The 22,109-nt window shown below is 34.1% G+C and overlaps 1 protein-coding gene across 1 annotated transcript; it reads left to right on the forward strand.

Annotated features, from left to right (window-relative positions):
* The first annotated feature begins 462 nt into the window (after positions 1 to 462).
* LOC149027394 (uncharacterized) lies at positions 463 to 20,590 on the forward strand. The gene is made up of 15 exons (XM_089153900.1): positions 463 to 541; positions 8,427 to 8,542; positions 8,812 to 8,898; positions 9,026 to 9,235; positions 10,061 to 10,222; positions 10,366 to 10,419; positions 10,507 to 10,650; positions 11,002 to 11,188; positions 16,894 to 17,009; positions 17,283 to 17,369; positions 17,497 to 17,709; positions 18,558 to 18,719; positions 18,864 to 18,917; positions 19,672 to 19,815; positions 20,231 to 20,590. The coding sequence occupies exons 1-15, from the start codon at positions 463 to 465 to the stop codon at positions 20,588 to 20,590; spliced, it is 2,175 nt and encodes a 724-aa protein (XP_089010026.1).
* Positions 20,591 to 22,109: the final 1,519 nt, after the last annotated feature.

Consider the following 22,109-nt stretch of genomic DNA (forward strand, 5'->3'; position numbering starts at 1 on the left):
GACTAATAAGATGGATGGGTTGTGTGATATTCCATCGTGGAAGAGGCAGTTGATTCCAAATGGAAGTAGTTATAAGACAATGAACAAAGAGATATTGAACCGATGTGGGATGTGTTGCATAGAATAGATTGTTTATTGGGATGTAGCAAATTCTCAATAAGAAGACCTGTAATCATTAATGATTCTCTAGATGAAGTGCAAAGTGTGCGGTGGTAGGGAAAGGTTCAAAAACTTTAACCAATTGAGACCATTCATTGATGGAGAGATATGGAGGGGAGTTATGGCGATATTATATGCTGAATTGACTGTGAAAATCCTTGTAGATGCGAATTTCCAAACATACCTTACCTGTCTTTACGATATGTCTAATAAGCGACATTGAATTAGAATATTACTTGTGACTGACATAAAAAGAATGCATTTGTGTATTTAGTAGGAGACTTTCTCTAATCAAATACAACGATGGGAAAGATGGGGGATGCATACCGTTTGGAGATGGGTACAGGAATGGAAGGGATTGAGACTTACAAGCGTGCCACGGGTAAGGGGGACGGATACGAAAAAAAACCACCCCAGGACCGGAGGGCCCCGAAGACCGCGGATGAGTAGGCCACCCCGGGAACGCCGAGGGCACGGGTACAAGTGTTTTAAAGGCCTTCAAGTGAAGCCTGCAACAACACGTGGAGTGTCGGTGATCGATACTCTGGGCTCTGGGCCAAGAGGCGTACCGGTACTCATACCCAAATAGACGAACAGAGAGATTGGAAATTGAATGTGAAAATGAAAGGTGGCTTTTGTGGGACCTAACAGCTGGAGGGCGACATTTTTGGTGGGACCACGAGGGGGAAAAGTGATTAAGTGAGAGCCATACCTTATCGCCTACCGTTACGTACGTATGCAAGTGTACAACTAATCCAGTTGCCACCTCACCTCCATGGCTTTTTTACTACAATTAAAAACAAATTAATAAGGCCATTATCTCGCTCTATGATAGATAGATTATAGATCATGATTACTCTAATTTTGTTGATAAATCATAAATGATCGTTTTGGATTAGGCAATCTTCTAGAACCCAAATCGAGAGATGGAGATTTCATTAATAAAGGCTTTCGATTCCCACCTACCCAAGGTCCCAACAAGATAAACCACAATATATATATATCTTGGAATCAAATTCATTCAACACTAGAAATTTCTTTTCTCTTACATGCATCGTATTCGTACCTAGAAATCTTAGGGCTGCTCGTCGACATTTTCTGCAAGTCATCCCTGTGAGTGCTGCCAAGTTTGTCATGCCTTTGATCATACTACTTCTTCTCGTGCTAAATGTTTTGACCATGTTTTTCTTGGTATGTTTTTTACTTGTTCTTCCTCTTTTCCTACTTGGATTTTGGGTTTTGATTTTAGTAATCATTTAATTACCGTCTTACAGATTTGAATAATCTTGCACTTAGTGTTTCCCACCCTGCTTCTAAACAATCATCGTAGAAAATTGCCAAGGTCTGTGCATTATTCACTATGGTTCTTAACAATTTTGTTCATTATACGAATATAGATTGACTTCCATTCCATTCGTGATATTATATCTCTAGATGTAAATTGGCAATTTGTTATCTTTCTACTATTGATCGAAGTGCTTGTATACAGACCAAATGACTTTCTTGTATTTTTCATTTTCTTCAGCGTAAGCTCACAATTGGCTCGCATCCTCCTGCTCCTTTGAGGGGCATCTTAGTGATAGACCTTTGTCATTATTTTTAGAGCAAATTATGGTTGATTCCTTTTCTCAAAAGTATTATCATTTTTGTGGGACTCTATTTTGTGTAAAATGAAAGGCTACGTGCTCCACCGATACAAAAATTGTCATGATCCACGTTTGTAGTCATTCATCATTGGCATTCCTCGCTTACCTCTAAAGCGTACGTTCAGTCTCTTAAATGAGAATTAAATAAAAAAAAAAAATACGGAATTTTTGTTTTTGAACTCATAATAATCATACATTTTAGCAAGTGTGGATCATCTTCCTGATGTAGAACACCCTGTGGTCCTCCAAGAGTGTTACAACCATAAATTATGTGCTCTTTGAAAGTACATTTTAATTGGTAGACAGTGTATATCTGGAAAGTCCGTTCGATGTAATTCTGAATCCTTAGCTTTATCCTAAAAGAAAAATATTTTCACTTAACCGTTCATTGAATCTCAATTTATTACTGTTTGGTCCTACCGAAAAACAAAATAAAAATAAAAATTTATTACTGACTTGGTGACGCTTCTCGAATATTTCGGAAGGGGACCCACAAACCAACCTCATGGGCGTCATTCCTTTTGTCTCTCCTCTCCTGTAAAATTAAATGCCATTGCCATGCATCGAATGTAATTATGTAATTTTAAAAGAAGAAGAAAGCGGCCACAGCGGGGGGGGCGCGGGCGGCGGGGGGGGGGCGCGGCGCCCCCCGCCCCGGGGCCCCCCGGGGCCCGCCCAGAAGAAGAATAGTCGAAGAATAGTCCTAATAAAAGAATATGTGATGTGATTTGGGAACTACAAAGACGCCAACTCTGAAACATAGAAAAATAGTTCTATTAGGCTGTGTTTGTTTGCTGGAATAAAAGTAGGGTGGGAAAATTCTTGAAAAAAGTATACATTTTTTCACTTTTCCTTTAAATCCAAAATGGTAGATTGTTTGGTTGCTTGGGGTGAAAAAGTGGGAGACAAGGATTCTTGTCTGCTGATGCGGTAGCCCAACTTTTCCACCCCATGTTATTTTAAAACTCCACATATTTGGTGGGACTTTGTGGAAAAGTTAAGAAAAGTAAAAAGTGGGACCCACTCTATCACTTTTACATAAAACTCTTTACTTCTCCCTCACCCCCACTACACATGGGACCCACATGTTTTTGAATATGTGGGACTTTGTGGAAAGTTAGAAAAAGTAAAAAGTGAAACCTACTCTATCACTTTTTCATAAAACCATTTCCTTTCCTTTTCTTCTCCCTGATCACCCCACTACATATGGGATCCACATATTTTTTTTTTCCTACCCCTTTTTTCCCACCCGTCTTTGCAAACACCCCTAGTGTTTTCCAAAAGAAATGAATTTAGGAAAATGGTTACGTGTGCTTCTATTTGACAATGAATAATTTACAGAAACACACGAAAACCCACGTAACCACCTCCATAAAAGCTTTATTTATTATTTACCAGAATCCTGATTTCTGACTCCCGAGTCCCGAGACCCCTGACCATGTTTCCGGAATAATTTCTGTTTTGTTTTTAACTTTTTAAAGAAACTCTCTCTCTCTCTAGTCTGTATCACGTGCAAACTGCGAAGCACTATAATGCTGTGTCGTTCGTGAATATGTAGTGGACACAGTTAGGAATAGTTCGTCTGGTAATTGTACTGGATTCTGATTCCCACGTCTTGTCATCCTTGGTGGAAACAATTTCGAAGCCCATTTGATAAACATTTGTGCTTTGCAAGAGTGTTTTTGCATTGGGAATGCTTTCTACAAATAAATTCCTGCTCCGCCGGAGCATTTTTCTAATAATAAAATCGGAAAAAGTGTTTCTAAGGTTGCCACGATTAGGAGAGAATAATCAATAATGTGCTATGTTGATGATTTTCAATCACACAGTAGGTAGTAGAGTGCAAGCCTTATTATGTGGTTCAAAATTGTCAAGGCAGCACAAAGGAATTGATTTGGTTTCTCAGGAATTGAGTCTGGATCACCTCGTTGTCGTAGGGGCATTTTCGATATTTTTCACAATAGGGATTAATATAGAATTCATTGGGTCCATCTTTAAATTATTTTTTGAAACTATTAATATAGAATTCACTGGGTTCCATTCTTAAATTATTTTGTCAGTTTTCAACGTGGCATCCACACAAAATTTGTGATGAAAAAGCGTTAAACAACTCGAAGATGCTCTGGACTAGAATTGAGTTCAGATGTTAGGGTTATTCGCTCCTTTAAATGTGAATAATAAACCCTGCAACATCATTTGGGCCTTTAGCTTCTTGTCATATCTGCTTATCCATCATGAATAATGCGAAAACTGCACATGGGCCAAAGTGGGTTGGGCCTATCAGTCATTGTTTAACATGCAAGGTGGGCTCGGCCAACCCAAATCGTTCCTATTTCATTAACAAACCATACAACACGATATGGGCCTCTTAGTTGCTTGTGTAGGTGACGAAATGGATATCTGCTTATCCATTTTTTTTGTATTTTTTGGTGGAAGCTTATATAGAAAAATTTTAGAAGATTCATTAGTATATGCTGGAAACTATGAGAAGCCAAGATTGTAAATTTTAACTGTTTCAGATTTTGTATATAGAAGATTTTTCTTACTTAGTTTGAAAAGCTTCTTGCAATTCTCGACTTCGATCTATCCATTTTGTTGAAAGATTGCAGATTACTTGCCTTTCAAATGATCTAATAAAGGAAAGAACATAATCTTGATCAAAATTAAGTTATTAAGAATATCACTTGCTGTAAAGCTTTCATACTGATAATCATAAGTTCAAGTTTTTTCACTTTTGGTGCTAAGCTGTTACATGGCAAACGAAGACAGTCAAAAGGAGCTTGTAGAGACAGATTATGCCACCTTGAATCTTATGATAGCCACCAATTTGTTTTGAGGAAAAAAAAAAACTTTCCAAACAAAAACATACAAAAAAATTTTCCCCCCCTTTTTATTTTTTTTTAAAAAATTTGGGTTTTCTCCTCCCCTCTCATTTAAAAAAAAAAAAAAAAAAAAAAAAAAAAAAAAAAGAAAAAAAAACCTCCCCTCTGCGGGGGGGGGGAAAAACAACAACGCCCACAAAAAAAAAAAAAAAAAAGGGGGGGGGGGGGGGGGGGAGGGAAAAAGGGGTGTTTTTGGGGGGGGGAAAAAATAATGACGCACGTGCACATGCACGTGTGATGTATTTTCGAATACGCAAGACCATGTGTGCATATAAGCATATTGGATAGAGAACAGTTGGATGAGGATCCATGGGGTAGAGAACAGTTACGAAATTGATTATTGACTTGCATTCTTTTTAGGGTGGGAAGATAAAGAAGCACGATCACGCCATCTCAAAATCCTCCTGTGTCACATGGACTCTCCTCTCCCTCAACGCAAGCATCCCAGCTTCCATACACACTGCCTGCAGACAGGAAAAGAACAGCTCTGGTGTAAGGATAAAATAACTTAAGATAAATGGGGATAACAATGATAGATTTGGTTCCAATGTTTAGCCAAACATCATTCTGTTTGAAACTCGAGGGAAGACAAAGTAAAATCAACACGGAGATAACAGTGAGGGAAAACCAATTGATAAGATTAAGTGAAGCCTGGTTGATGACCCACTGAAAGATCCATGCACTTCAAAGCAACCCCAATTCCCTCTACAGCTTGCTCATTGAATTTCCCTGTCGCCGGAGCAGAGTCTTTTGAAAGCTATAAATAGCTTAGCACTCTATGTAATTCTCACTTTTGATTATGAATGGAATTGAGTTCATGTTTAAGGCTCGCAGTTCCTAGTTGAGGGGGCCACGGTGGAGTTCCTAAGAGTCTTATTCAAGTATCAGCATTTCTATAAAAAATTGCAGCATCTTCTTCAAGTCTCCATCATCTCCTTCAAGAACTACATCAGCAAAGCAAGTAAGTACAGCATCCCTACCCCATCGCAGGGTCTCTCTCGCTAGCTCTTCCCCTTTTTATCCCAGAATCCCCCTCCCCTGATTCAGCGTAACCTCCCCACCCCCTGCCCTTCCTGCCGCACCTGAACAGCAGCACCCCCAGTCCCTCCCCTTCCCTCCTACAATGCTGTAAAGCCCCTCTCGGCCTACAACATTCCCTAGGAATATCAATTAGTATTAAAGCCTTAGTTGATCTTTGTTTAGACACCAAATTGTGTCCATCGAGCCTACAGATTTTGTTTTGTTCTTTACCAAATATTGTTAACATGCTAAAATCAATCTATTGGTATTCTGTTTGAAGTTTTCTTTTCAAGTTTGGTTTGTCTTTTTTTCCCCTTTTCCCATTGAATTTAATTGGTTTGGATTAGCACTGCATTACAAGATGGCACAGGGGTTTTGGTCTTTTTTCCTGAGGCCAAGAGAAATCTCACCATCTACGTCCTACGATACCATGTCTGCAAGCAACTCCTGGTCGTGACTCCACCTCAAGAATTAAAAACAAGGAGCAAATGCACAGTGAACTCAACGAGAACGGAAAAAGAAAAGAAATGGAAATGGAGATAATAAGTCAAGATTTGAAGTATACACTACTTGGAATTGCTAATCGTAAGCACGTCCATTCATGAATCATCATTAGTAAAAACCGTTCCGCTTATGATAGTCGACAAAGGTAGAAGAGCACACTGTGCATTGTCATTCTTTCGTCCATTATTCACTGTCAGTTCCCTTATAATTTAATGTTTCCATATTAGAAAATATCTCCCGTAACAATTCATCGAGAATAGGATACTAAGCGTTCAGAGAAGAATTTCTCGAATAACACCGAAAAAAAAAATCCAAGCATCTTAACTGAAAAACGAAATACGCTACAAATTTAACACTTGGGGAGACTGATACGACGATGGTGGTGACAGAATGAAAAGTACCTGAGGATTTCTGCCGCGTTAGACGCCATCCGAACTGCTAGGCCGATAGACGTTCCCCGGCTTCAGCAGCACAAGCAGTCGTCGCCTTGACATTTCCTCCTCTCTCTCTCTCTCTCTCTATGCGCTTCGGCGACGCTAAATCTGTCGACGCGACCGTGCAACACACAGGAGGCCGTTGATATACTTCGCAATTCTCTGCTCCGGCGACAGGGAAAGCCGTTGGTTATCAAGGCATAAACATCACATTGATAAAACTGGGCATCAACATAAGGGAGTATTGCCGGCATTCGCAAAAAGAAAAGATGCAGGTGAAAAGAAGGTTGTGCTGTACTTGAATGAATGTATGACTTACAATGGAAGCATAAGATTTCTTAGGCACTTCTTCTTGGACGGCAGAGTTAGATTCTGCTACCTTGTTTGGAACCTCTTCGATGACCTTCGGTGCTGGTACTTCCTCTTCACAACAGGACCATCCTCTTTATCAGAGGGATTATGCACTTCCCCATTGTTAACTTCTTCCTCTGGGCATCTGGTTGTTTGCTCAGCCTCAACAAGCCACTGTGCCTGACCAGGATTTATAGGCAACAAAAGTTCTAATCAAACAGAGAAAACAACAAATAAACAAATGCACAGAATCAAGCTAAACCAATAAACGGATAACTTCTCCCAAAAAATTTATAAAACTGACATTAGAGAGACTATCTTCTCGTTGGGGTTTTTTCTTCTTCCTATTTTCAGATCCGGACTCTGGACGGAATTGGTATGCGCCCCCAACGTTTCTTCTTTCATTTCATTTTTTTTTTCCGGTGAAAACTTTTCGTCTCCCTCATTGCCAACGACTGTGGGTGTGAGTTTGAATTAGGTTCAATTCAGTTTAACATTGAAATTTAAGAGACGTTTGCTCTTTCTATGTTAATTTTATGAAACGTTTTCTTAATTAATTGGGTAGTAATAAAATGGAATAACGTATCAATCAAGCGAACGATTTATTGAAAAATGAAAAAGGGAGAAATTGAGAATTAAAATTAATTCAATAAATTAAATTTACAATTTTAGACATCATTTATTATTCATTCGCTTATTTAACTGATTGAATAAAGGAGGGTATTTGTGGAAAACGAAATGTAGCCGTGTCTCATGAGTTCATACTTTTATAGAAAAAAAAAAAAACGGGGAAGAAAAAAAAGAGAAGAAAAAAAAAAAAAGAAAATGGGAAGGTGAATGATACTTACTATTGTATAAAATCATGAAATTAATTGGTTGGTACATCTTAGTAATGTAAATTATTATAACAAATGCCAATGATGGGTTAGTCAAGCAGTTAAAGATCCGTCCTCCCACGGGGAGGTCATGGGTTTGCACCCACTCAGCGGCATATATTAGTAATTTAGTCCTCACCCCATATTACTTTTATTATTTTTAATTTGAGATTATTTGGCTTACATAATGATCTAATAAAGGAAAAAAAAACATGGCTATTAATTAGATGATTCTAATTAATTAGAGATTATTTGCCTTACATAATGATCTAAAAAGGGAAAAAAACATAGGTATTAATTAATTTTTGTGATTCTAATTAAGTAGAGATTATTTGCCTTATATAATGATCTCATAAAGGGAAAAAACATGGGTATTAATTTTGTTTAATTATATAAATTAATTGGGCCTATAAATAGGCCACAATGTGTTGAATTATCCTGTAAACAAGTTTTTCCAGTTAGTAATGGGTTTTCCTGGGGTGGCAAGAGGTGTTTCAAAAATGAAGGGTTTGAAGTGCACCATTGCACTGCTTTTGTGTTTTTTGTATGTTGTAGACTTGAAAAGCCATGGAATTGAAGCAAGAAAGACAATGGAGCAAATTGAAGATGATTTGGAGTTGGAAAGGCAACTCAAGATTTTGAATGTGCCTAATCCTGCCAAGACCATTATTGTATGTTATCTATACTTTTTGATCCTTACTTTAGGACCTATTCAACTTATGAAATGGTTTTTTTTCTTTCTTTCACACACAAAATTTTCGTCAAGGAGTAAGAGATAAAAAAGAACCATTGTTCCGTACTCAAGTTTTGTTGAGTTAGATAGGCTCTAATTGATCCCCGAATAAACCTTGATAGCTAGAAAGTTTTTACATATACTTCTGCTTTTGCATGCAGATTTTCTTTTGTTGTGTTTGCTTACAATTTTTCTTTGATCTTCTAGACAAAGTGGGGCGATATTCATGATTGTGTTGATATGTATAAGCAACCATCTTTGTCTCATCCATTGCTCAAAGATCACAAAATCCAGGTATGCTGCTGCATCTCTTATCGATTTCTATAGTTTGTCTCATCTGCTTCTCACCAATCGGGGCCATTGGCATACCTTGTAACAATCTCCTGAAAACTTGACTTTTAATACTATAAATTCTTTGCAGATGAAACCTAGTTTTGTCCCAGAATGGGAGGTAAATACAGCTTTGTCACCTGCTGGAGCTCTACCAGTTACTTTTGAACTTGAGGAGTGCCCTGATGGAACTGTTCCTATTCGAAGGACGTCAAAAGAAGATCTTTTACGGGCTAAAGCTTTTTCAAGAGAATTCACCACCAATTTTAACCAAAGCAAGAGACACTTCTCTGGACAATATGTAAGCAATTAATCCCTAATTCAATATCTTGACTTTAACTTTTTCCATCAATCTAATCTTTTAAGGGTGTACACATGCAGTATACAAGACTAGTGATATTCAAACCTTAAAGAGACCTTGCAATTCGTTTCAAGTACATTTTTTTCTTTCTTCTTGTAGATAAGCATGACTAAGGAAATATAGCCAGATCGGGGCAATAGGGTTACACTTACACCATATAGAGGTTCAATGGCCCTCTTAGTTTACATAGGATTCAATTACTCATCATTTATTGACCCATTTTCATAATTATCCCACTCTTTATCAAATTTTATCTTGGGTAAAATAATCTTCATCAAAATTGATAGAGTATTATATGTTATAAAGCTTTCATACTGATATCAAAAGTAGTTGATGAAGTTATGTCAATTCTATATGCTTAAAAAATTTCTCCACTTTGATGCTAAGTGGTCACATGGCAAATGAAGACATTGAAAAGCTGCTTGTAGAGAGAAATTATGCAACCTTGAACTTCATGATATCCATCAACTTGATTTAAGTATTAAGTAATCATTTCTAATTAGAACTTCTGTAAGAAATTTTCCCCCTAGATCTAATTGGAATATATATATATTTTTCTCCTACTCCAATGTGATTAGTTAAAAAGAGTAGAAGTATGCTTATTAAAATTTAGTCACTGAGTTATGCAAAATAGTATTATTTTCTTTGGGGTATGAAAACATACTAAATGTAGTTTGAATTATGACAAATTAAGAGTAGATAGATTCTTTATTATTATTTTGGGTGACTAAACAGTTTGTTAACTTGTAAAATTTGATCATTCAGATCGTAGATATTAGTGAGCAACATTCTGGAATTTTTGGAGCTACTGCATTTCTTTCAGTATATAATCCAATTATAACAGACCCTAAGCAATTTACAAATGCTCAAATTTGGATCAATGGTGGGGCAAATGACAATCCTAATTATATAATGGCTGGATGGACGGTATGTATTTGACAATCTAGATTCATTCAATCCTCACTTGATTTTTTTTCCCTTACTCAAAAAATTTAAAATAGAATTTGAAGTTAAAAATTGAACATATTGCGATGTCATCTAACTTTATTTTCTTTACTTTGTAATATCAGGTTAATCCGACTTTATATGGTGATCAACGAACTCGGTTGTTTACATTTTGGACGGTATGTTAATTTGTATGAATAAATAATCCAAATTTATGATATAGTATACTTATTTATTTGAAAAACTAAACATTTCAAACAATGCAGGGTGATAATTACAAGAATGGATGCGTCAATACTTTTTGCCAAGGTTTTGTTCAGGTTGACCAATCATTATCCCTAGATGCTGTTATATATCCGGTTTCTACATTTGGTGGAAAAGTATTGGGGATAGATCTTTCTGTTTTTCAGGTATTACTTTAATTATTATTATTTTTTAATATATATGTTTTGATACATTAATCTTGTTGTGGGTTGAGTGATTGAGGTTACTAACATTAGTGTATATAGTGTAATTTTTTAATATAAATAACCTTTTAGTGAAAAAATTACTAAATAGATCTTGCACTTAGACCACTATATAATAGATCTTGCACTTTTATTGGACATATCTTTTGATTAAACGAAATTGGTATATTGCACTTAGACCACTTTAGTAGTTCACAGAACAATACATCCATTTGAAATCATCTAGAATGGTGAACTCAGAAACCAGAAAACAAACCCTAAAAGTGAGAAATTTTGTTGTTTACTTTCTTACAGGAAAGAGACACTGGCCACTGGTGGTTGTCAGTTATGCACAGAAAGATTGGTTACTGGCCAAAGCATCTTTTTAATTCTTTAATTGATGGTTGTAAAGGTGTTTCTTGGGGAGGGCTTGTAAATGTTGGTGGTAATGGAGTATATCCTCCAATGGGAAGTGGTGTTTGGCCTAAACAGCCATATGCAAGTTATTTTAGTAACCTTAAGTACTTGAATTCTACCTTGGGCATGACATACCCATATCTTTTTCCACGTCGTGTGGATTGCAAAGATTGCTATGATATAGATTGGGAATATCTTACACGAGGATTAGAATTTAATTTTAGATTTGGAGGACCTGGTGGGAAATGCTGTGGCTAGTTTTTCTACCGTATGTAATTAATCTTGATGTAATAAATAAATGAATGTCCTATATCTATATGTTATTTTTTTTTGTTACAAAAGGGCTTTATTAAGCCGGGGGATGGGGATATTAATATGCCTTAGCGAGAGTTGAATCCATGACTTCAGTCTTATGCTATTGCTGAGAAAATAAAAGTTTGAGCTTTTTCATGTATTGGTCTCATGCTGAGAAAATCAAGCCGTGCTTACCGTTCAGTCTAAAGGTTAATTTATAATGCCAGAAACGTTCCCAAACTGTGCATTGGACGTGTATATATATAGAATGAGTGGGTTTACGTTTCAAGATCCTCTCCGACACAACAACTTAAAAATCTCAAGTTGAAAATTAAGCTCTCTATATGAATTGGATTACCAAGATACTAACGATCGAATATCCTGCATAGAAAATTTACTAGCGTTTTGCAACAGATTGATTAGAGTCAATTCCATTCCGAATTGGCCATTGCTGAATATTCAAATCTGATCGGCAATTGCCGGAGATGGAGGTGGAGGAAGAACCAAAATCAGTGATGGTTTGAACCCCCTATACTAGAGCATAATTATTACCTTATTCTCTATATTTTCTAAAGTTATTAATTGAACCTTTGAATTTACCTATAATTACTGATGTCTTGTTGACAAAAATCTCCAAATAACTTTGAGGTTTTATATTACTTGTTTATACTTTGTAATAAAATTAAATTATATTATTATTTAGAAAAAAAGAATTAACCCTAAACCTAAAGTATTAAACCATTTTCTTCTCTTATATTCAAAAAAAGTATTTTTTTTCCTTTCCCTATTCCTTACCTAACAAAATACAAAACCTGAGATTTGCAATAAAAGAAAATGATATTTCCATATATTTTTTAAGCTTTTTGTTGTTTACATTATAATTTGATGTTATGAATTTTAGGAAGTTCCTACACCAATAGGTTATAAGTTTCAGTATTAAGCTATTGTGAGGGGGAGATATTGATATTAGTATGGTTTTTGTTTATTTACTTCCAATTTAACGTTATCAATTGTTGGAAGTTTTTATCTCCTATAAATTTCATCTTATCAAGAACTTTTTAGAATCCTAAATGACAAGAAACTAGTGTTAAATTGGTACTTCAAAATCCCCTCCCCTCCTAAATGAAAAAAAAAGTTGTCTTTTCCCTTCTTAATTATAGAAGGACAAAATAAATATTAAAATTCCGATTGTAACAGTCACTTAGAACGGTTAGAAGTGACGAGACAACAATAATTTCATAAAAAATAAAATCCTTTTAGTAATTGAATTGAAATATGAGGGAAAATGGAGCAAAATAGTTATTCTAAAAAAAAAAAAGGAGAAAAACAATATTCCCAAAACCTCTCGGTGGAGAGGTCATGGGTTCGATCCTGCTTGATGATAATATTATATAATATCTCCACCTCAATATATAAAAAATTACATGTTCAAAAAGGAAAAAAAGGAAAAAAGAAAAAAAAAGAGAAAAATAATATGAATTTAGAATATCTTCTACAGGTGTCCAACCTATTTAATTCTCAAACTCTATCCACGCAAAAGCATGCATACACATGCCTGAAATCTATCCATGCAACCATGCATACACATGCCTGAAATCTATCCATGCAACCATGCTGATGTGTCCAAAAATCGTTCAGCCCTCGGATTCTTGTAAAACAACGTCAGATGTGGGCCGACTCGGCAGTACCTCCTAAGGTTGAGTTAGTAGTTGGAACACTACAAAGCTTTAGCTAATTGCAGAGATTAATTGAGAGATAGAATGGAAGAAGAACGATTCAGTTACCTCTCCTTTTGTAGCGATTGCTACATTATATAGGGTTTTCTCTTGTTCTCGGTCATTAGATTTGTTAATAATTCTTCTTGGTGGCTGTCCGATTGTAGGGTTTTTCCCATTTTCTCGAGGGTAGAAGTAGTTTCCATGTTTAATATGATTGCCCACTCCTCAGAGTAGCAGTACCCATTTATAACTCAATCATGCACGTATGTATCCTGAATTTTTTGGAATCGTGTTTATCCTTGGAAACGCAGGGTTCCTTCCTCATCACGCTATAATGAGCCCACCGGATGTCCAAACCCGACCGGGGTCAAAGACTAAACCGAAAGTGAACCCGGTTCGATACAAATTTTATCCACAACAAATGCATGCATGAAATTCAGGCATGCACAGGCGTTTAGTGTGCATGTTACAAATATCGGAATAGGATTGCTAGCAACAATGATATAAGAAAGGAAAGAAAAAAAAAGGGAGAAAGAAAAACACAAATGCTATCACTGTATCAAGTCACCCTCGTTGATTGCAATAATATTGCTTGGTCCTACAAATTAATTTGCTGAATATATCGATCAGCCATCTTGTATTCTTGTATTGAATTGAGCAGTGAACAAGCTTTTGCAATTGATAATGGTTTCTTTTGGGGTGGCAAGTGATGTTTTCATTACGGAAACCTTGAAAGGTATCATCACGTTATTTTTGGTTTTCATAGCTTGTAGAATTGAAAAGTCTATGGAATGGAAACAAGAAAGAGAATGGAGCAAATTGAAGACGATATGTAGAAGGCAACTTAAAATTTTTAATATACCGTCTCTCTCACTCACACAGTTCTACCTTCTGCATTGACTTTACCTGCAAATCTTGCTCTGTTATGCCTTCAAACGAAACAAATGGAACATAAAGAAACCAAGTTATATGTTAAAGCAATGGATTTTTCGTTGATTTTGTAGACAAAATACGGTGATATTCTTGACTGTGTTGATCCCTATAAACAACCTGCTTTGTCTCATCCACAGCTTAAAGATCATAAAATCCAGGCATGTATATGTTTTATTCTCCCTTCTATTTGCATATTCAGCAAATTATGGTTGATCCGTTTCCTTATAAATAGTTTTCATTTTCGTGGGAATGTATTTTGTGCACACTGAAGGACAACGTACTCCACCAACACAAAAATGTCATGGTTCACATACCATTCATCATTGGCATTCCTTGCTTTCCATTAAAGCGTATATGCTATCTCTTAAATTTTTGTGAACTCATAATAAGTATACATTTTAGTGAGTGTGGATCGTCTCTTTGACAGAAAGTATTCTGTGTTCATCTGTCGGTGTTACAACCACAAATTATATATGGAGATCCACAAATCAAATTTATTACTGACTTGTAGCAGCTTCTCAAATATTTTGCAAGGAGACCCACAAACCAACCTCATGGGAGTCATTCCTTTTGTCTGTCCTCTCCTGTAAAATTAAATACCGTGCATGGAATGTAATTAGGTAATTTTAAAAGAAGAAGAATAGTCCTAACTCCTAACAAAAGAATATCTGATGTGATTTGTGAACTACGTACAAAGACGCCAACTTTGATCTGAAACATAGAAAAATAGTTCTACTAGTGTTTCCCAAAAGAAATGAAAAGAAAAAGCGTCACCACTCGAATTGAGTTCGGACGTTAGGGTTATTCACTCCTTTACATGTGAATAATATTTTAACCCTACAACAACATATGGGGGCCTCTTAGTTGCTTGTGTACGTAGGTGACGAAATAGATATCTGCTTATCCATTTTTTGTTGTTGTTAAAGATATGAACATTATTATTACATGGGAAGCTTATATGGAAAAACTTTAGAAGATTCAGTGTATGCTGGAAACTATGAGAAGCCAAGATTGTAAATTTAACCGTTACAGATTTTTCTTGCTTAGTTTGAAAAGTTTCTTGAAATTCTTGACTTGGATCCATCCATTTTGTAGAAAGATTGCAGATTTCTTGCCTTTCAAATGATCTAATAAAGGAAAGAACATAATCTTGATCAAAATTAAGTCATTAAGAATATCACTTGCTGACTGCTGTAAAGCTTTAACACTGATAATCAGAATTTCAAGTTTTTTGACTTTTGGTGCTAAGCTGTTACATGGCAAAGGAAGACAGTCGATCAAAAGAAGCTTGTAGGGAGAGATTATGCGACCTTGAATCTTATGATAGCTAGCCACCAATTTGTTATAAGGATTAAGTAAACATTTCTAGCTACAACTTACATAAGAAACAATTTTCCCTAGATTTAATTAATTTGATTTGAATATGATTTTTTTTCTTCTACTCGAATTTTGATTAGAAAAAAAGAGTAAAAATATGCTGATGAAAATCTAGGCACTGAGTTATATATGCAAAATTGTCTCCTTTTCTTTGGGCCAGGAGAATAATCACATGATTTACTGCATATACTAATATAGGAAACACATCCATGCAAGGTTTGCTTTAGTACAATTGGATACTGATTACATATAGAAGGTTTTCTTGCTTATTTTTGGTGATATGTATATCTATATGTATGTAAACAAGATTTGGCTTACATATCCTATACATAAAGAGAATCCTAATACAGTGGCCTTCCTGGCTTATACTTCACCAGGCCAGCATATATGGGTATTTGAGGAAGCGTATATTGAAAAGTGTTAAAAAATTTTACCCAAAAAACGAAAAAAAAGTAAAAATTACGGTATATAGAAAGTTAGTGAATAGGAGTCCAGAGGGTAAAATATTTCTTGCTTATTTGAAGATATCGTACATAAATATACAGTTAGTATATGATTTTTTACTATCATATATTGCCATATTGGCATATTATCATACGTACTATTGTATAAAATCATGAAACTCAATTGGTTGGTACAATTTAGTAATGTAAATCATTATAACCAATTAGATTCGTTTATCCACAAAACAAAACAAAAAAAAAGAAAAAAAAAAAAAAAAACAGATTATTCATTGTATAAAATCATGAAGTCAATTGGTTGGTACAACTTAGTAGTGTAAGTTATTATAACAAATTAGATTCGTTCAAGTTCACCAAAAAGAATTATTACAGTCAATTTTCCTTTATAAGGAAAGTAATTTCGATTAAGGGAAGGGATTTTTTATCTTAAGTTTTTATTTTATTTTTTTAAAGGATGATATTCTTTTGGAATATCAGAATCACTATTCTGCAATTTTCTTTTTTCCTTTTTATGTTTTTTTCATTCTTAATTTAATACAAATAAATTTTCAGAGAAAAAAAGTAATCGCGATTAAAAATCAGAAAAGGGGTAATTACGATATAATCTCATTATGATATCATGCAGGCTTGTGTGGATGGATAAAGTTTGAGAATGTTAGCAGGTTTTTTGATAAAATGGTTTCTCAATCCATATAATTCTATTAAAAAAGAAAAAGAAAAAAAGAGATCGGATGTAGATTACTTTTTTTATTTTGATTTCTATTTTTAATTTGAGATTATTCGCCTTATTACGTAATGATCTAATAAAGGGAAAAAACATGAGTATTATTTTTAGATGATTCTAATTAATTACAATATATTGTTTAATTATGCAAATTAATTGGTCCTATAAATAGGCCACAATGTGTTGAATTTTCCAGTAAACAAGTTTTTCCAGTTTTGTGTTTCAAAAATGAAGGGTTTGAAGTGCACCATTGCACTGCTTTTGTGTTTTTTGTATGTTGTAGATTTGGAAAGCCATGGAATTGAAGCAAGAAAGACAATGGAGCAAATTGAAGATGATTTGGAGTTGGAAAAGCAACTCAAGATTTTGAATGTGGCTAATCCTGCCAAGACCATTATTGTATGTTATCTATACTTTTTGATCCTTAACTGTAGACCTGTTCAACTTATGAAATGGCTTTTTTTCTTTTTCTTTCACACACAAAATTATCGTCAAGGAGTAAGAGATAAAAAAGAACCATTGCGATTTCTGTACTCAAGTTCTATTGAGTTAGATAGGCTCTAATTGATCCCCGAATAAACCTTGATAGCTATAAAGTTTTTACATATAGTTCTGCTTGCATGCATATTTTCTTTTGCTGTGTTTGCTTACAATTTTTCTTTGATTTTCTAGACAAAGTGGGGAGATATTCATGATTGTGTTGATATTTATAAGCAACCATCTTTGTCTCATCCATTGCTCAAAGATCACAAAATCCAGGTATGCTGCTGCATCTCTTATCTATTTATTTATTTTGTCTCATCTACTTCTCACCAATTGGGGCTATTGGCATATCTTGTAACAATCTCTTGAAAATTTGACTTTTAATACTATAAATTCTTTGCAGATGGAACCTAGTTTTGTCCCAGAATGGGAGGTAAATTCAACTTTGACACCTGCTGGAACTCTACCTGTTACTTTTGATGAACTTGAGAAGTGTCCTGATGGAACTGTTCCCATTCGAAGGACGTCAAAAGAAGATCTTTTACGGGCTAAAGCTTTTTCAAGAGAATTCACCACCAATTTTAACCAAAGCAAGAGACACTTCTCTGGACAATATGTAAGCAATTAATCCCTAATTCATAATCTTGACTTTAACTTTTCCATCATTCTAATCTTTTAAGGGTGTACACATGCAGTATATAGGACTAGTGATATTCAAACCTGCTTAAAGAGACTTTGCAATTCGTTTCAAGTACATTTTTTTTTCTTTCTTCTTGTAGATAAGCATGCCTAAGGAAATATAGCCATATCAGGACAATAGGGTTACACTTACACCATATAGAGGTTCAATGGCCCTCTTAGTTTACCTGGGATTCAATTACTTATCATTTATTGACCCATTTTCATAATTATCCCACTCTGTATCAAATCTTTATTTTGGGTAAAATAATCTCGATCAAAATTGGCGTAGTATCATATGTTATAAAGCCTTCATACTGATATAAAAAGTAGTTGATGAAGTTATGTCAATTCTATTGCTTAAAAATTTCTTGACTTGGATGCTAAATGGTCACATGGCAAATGGAGACATTGAAAAGGATGCTTGTAGAGAGAAATTATGCAACCTTGAATCTCAAGATATCCATCAACTTGATTTAAGTATTAATTAATCATTTCTAATTAAAACTTAATGTCAGAAATTTTCCCCCTAGATCTAATTTGAATATATTTTTTTTTCCTCCTACTCCAATGTGATTAGAAAAAAGAGTAAAAGTATGCTTATAAAAATTAGGCACTGAGTTATGCAAAATGGTATCCTTTCCTTTGAGGGATGAAACTAATCACAAGATTAGTTGCATATACTTAAATGTAGTTTGACTTATGACAAATTAAGAGTAGATAGATTATTTATTGTTATTTTGGGTGACTAAACATTTTGTTAACTTGTAAAATTTGATCATTCAGATTGCAGATTTTAATGAGGAACATTATGGAATTTATGGAGCTTCTGCATTTGTTACTGTATATAATCCAATTCTTAGAGACCCTAAGCAATTTACAAATGCTCAAATTTGGATCAATGGTGGTACAAATGACAATCCTAATTATATAATGGTTGGATGGACGGTATGTATTTGACGATCTAAATTTATTCAATCCTCACTTGATTTTTTGTTGCTTACTCACAAAATTTGAAATAGAATTTGTAGTTAAAAATTGAACATATTGCCGTACCATCTAACTTTATTTTCTTTACTTTTGTAAAATCAGGTTAATCCGACCTTATATGGTGATTACAAAACTCGGTTGTTTACATTTTGGACGGTATGTTGATTTTTATTATACTAAAACATAACTTATAAAGTAGGTATCATATTATATTGGAGTAAACAAGTCATTTTCTGAATGGTTGAAATTGATTAATTAGAGAATAATTGAGTGTGAAATCAAATATGTTACAGTTAACCATTTGGAGGTTCACTTATATTATACTAAGACATGAGTTAAAAGATGGTTGGTTCCACATTATATTGTAGACTTGTAGTTATATTGTAGTTAATAATTCATTCTCATTTTCTAGATGGTTGAAATTGTTCTATGATATAATAATTGACTATGACATCATATATGTTTAATCTCTACTTAATACAAGAGCATAAAGTTTTTATCTTCTGATGATGTTCTTTTTTTTTTGAATTTGATTTCATTTTAATAAATTTGGAAGATTTTGCATTTTTGAACTAAACCTTTTTCTTTAAAAGCTTAAGCTTAAAACTTTGTTTTCTTTATTTATCCTACTATCTCTTAAATTTTAGACATTTGTCAATATCAATTAATATGTGTTTATTCTAGTTCTTATTGTAAGAAAAAGAACCAAGATCAATTCATAGATAGATATATATTTTTAATATAACAAATCAGTGACATGATAAAAAGTCTCTAAAAACCTTTATATTGAGTGGTATTCCTCTCCCTTTTGTACAACTTCAATCTATTAATTTTTTTTGGATAAATAATCCAAATTTATTTATGTAGTGTACTTGTTTATTTGAAAAATTAAACATTCCAAACTGTGCAGGGTGATAACTACAAGAATGGATGCTACAATACTCTTTGTCAAGGTTTTGTACAGGTTGACAAATCACTTCCCGTAGATACTGTTATAGATCCAGTTTCTACAATTGGTGGAAAAGTATTGGGGATAAATTTTTCTGTTTTTCAGGTATTATTTTAATTATTATTATTTTTTTAATATATATGTTTCAATACATTAATCTTGTTGTGGGTTGAGTGATTGAGGTTCCTAACATGGTGTATATAGTGTAATTTTTTTTCAACTTTTTAATATAAATGACCTTTTAGTGAAAAAATGACTAAAAGAAAAATAGTGACACTCCTTTTTGTGACTGTGAGTATCTTGTAGACATGCACTATAAAATAGATATGGCACATTTATTGGGCATATCTTTTGATTAAACGAAATTGGTATATTGAACATAGACCACTTTACTAGTTCTGTTGTTTACTTTTCTAAATTCACAGGTAATACATCCATCTGAATTCATCTAGAATGGTGAACTCAGAAACCAGAAAACAAACCCTAAAAGTGAGAAATTTTGTTGTTTACTTTCTTACAGGAAAAAGGCATTGGCCACTGGTGGTTCTCAGTTATGAACAGAAAGATTGGTTATTGGCCAAAGCATCTTTTTAATTCTTTAATTGAAGGTTGTAAAGGTGTTTCTTGGGGAGCGCTTGTAAATGCTGGTGCTAATGGGGTTTATCCTCCAATGGGAAGTGGTATTTGGCCTAAACAGCCATATGCAAGTTATTTTAGTAACCTTATGTTCATGAATTCTTCTTTCATCATCGACTACCCATTTCTGTATAGAGCTCGTGTGGATTGCAAAGATTGCTATGATATAGATTGGGATTATTATGAACCAGGATTATATATGAATTTTAGATTTGGAGGACCTGGTGGGAAATGCTGTGGCTAGTTTTTCTACCATATGTAATTAATCTTGATTTAATGAATAAATGAATATCTTATGTATGTTATTAGAATGAATGGGTTTATGTTTCAAAATCCTCTCCGACACAACAACTTAAAAACCCCAAGTTGAAAATTAAGCTCTCTGTATTAATTGGATTACCAAGTTGAAAACCCCAACTTTATGTTCCTGCATAGAAAGATTACTAGTGTTTTGCCGGATATTCCAATCTGATCAGCCATTGCCGGAGATGGAGTTGAAGAAAGAAACGAAACTAGTGATGGTCTGAACCCCCTATACTATAGCATAATTATTACCATATTCTCTAGATTTTCTGAACTTATTAATTCAACAGTTCAACCTTTGCATTTACCTATAATTACTGATGTCTTCGTGACAAAAATCCCCAAATAACTTTCAGGTTTTATATACTTGTTTATACTTTGTAATAAAATTTTATTATTATCATTATTATTTAGATAAAAAGAATTAACCCTAAACCTAAAGTATTAAACCATTTTCTTCTCTTATATATAAAAAATGTCCTTTTTTTAAAACTTTTTGTTATTTACATCATAATTTGATGTTATTAGTTTTAGGAAGTTCGTACACCAATAGGTTATAAGTCCCAATGTTAAGCTACTGTGAGAGGAAGAATACAAGTGTTAAATAATGTTGTCAATTTTTGGAAGTTCTTACTTCGGATAAATTTCATCTTATGAAGGACTTTTTTAGAATCCAAAATGACAAGAATACAAGTGTTAAATTGGTACTTCATAAATTCCCCCCCCCCCCAAATGAATATTTTAGTTATGCTTCACCATGCCAGCGTACAAAGGCATTTCATTGTAAATAACTAATTGTAAACAACTAACTTGCATACCATTTGAGAAAGCATATATGGAAAAGAATTAAGATTTTTTTTTGCTTCAAATCAATGGGAGCCTCAGTGGTAAATGATATGGTGTACATAACTAATTGTAAACAACTAACTTGCATGCCATTTGAGAAAGCATATATGGAAAAGAATTAAGATTTTATTTTTGCTTCAAATCAATGGGAGCCTCAGTGGTAAATGATATGGTGTACAAAATGTTATTGGTTAATAATCAATAAGAGTCTAAACGGATAAACATATTTTCCTACTTATTTTGAAGATATGGTATATTCTTTTGGTGAAAGATATGGTATACAAATATATTTACCATATATGAGAGTATATGATTTTTCACCATCTATATGGAAAAGAAGCTTATCTATAAGACCAGTTGTACATCTTCTAAACCTCAAATATAGGAAAAAGATAAGGATAAGAATTGGTTTTACCTCAATGACCAAATCAGTAATTTGAATTTGAATTTGAATGCCAAATATATTTTCATAAATAATCAACTTTGTATGTGACATAGAAAAGATTTTCTTGCTTAATTTTTGGACATATGTATGTGTAGGTAAGCTTGGGCTTAGACAAGCTCTACAAAAAGAGAATCGCAGTGGCTTTCCAAACTTATTCTTCACCATACCA

Source organism: Hakea prostrata, chromosome 1 (assembly GCF_041222555.1).
Source record: "Hakea prostrata isolate BN-2017 chromosome 1, UWA_Hpros_2, whole genome shotgun sequence".
NCBI classification, from domain to species: Eukaryota; Viridiplantae; Streptophyta; class Magnoliopsida; order Proteales; family Proteaceae; genus Hakea; species Hakea prostrata.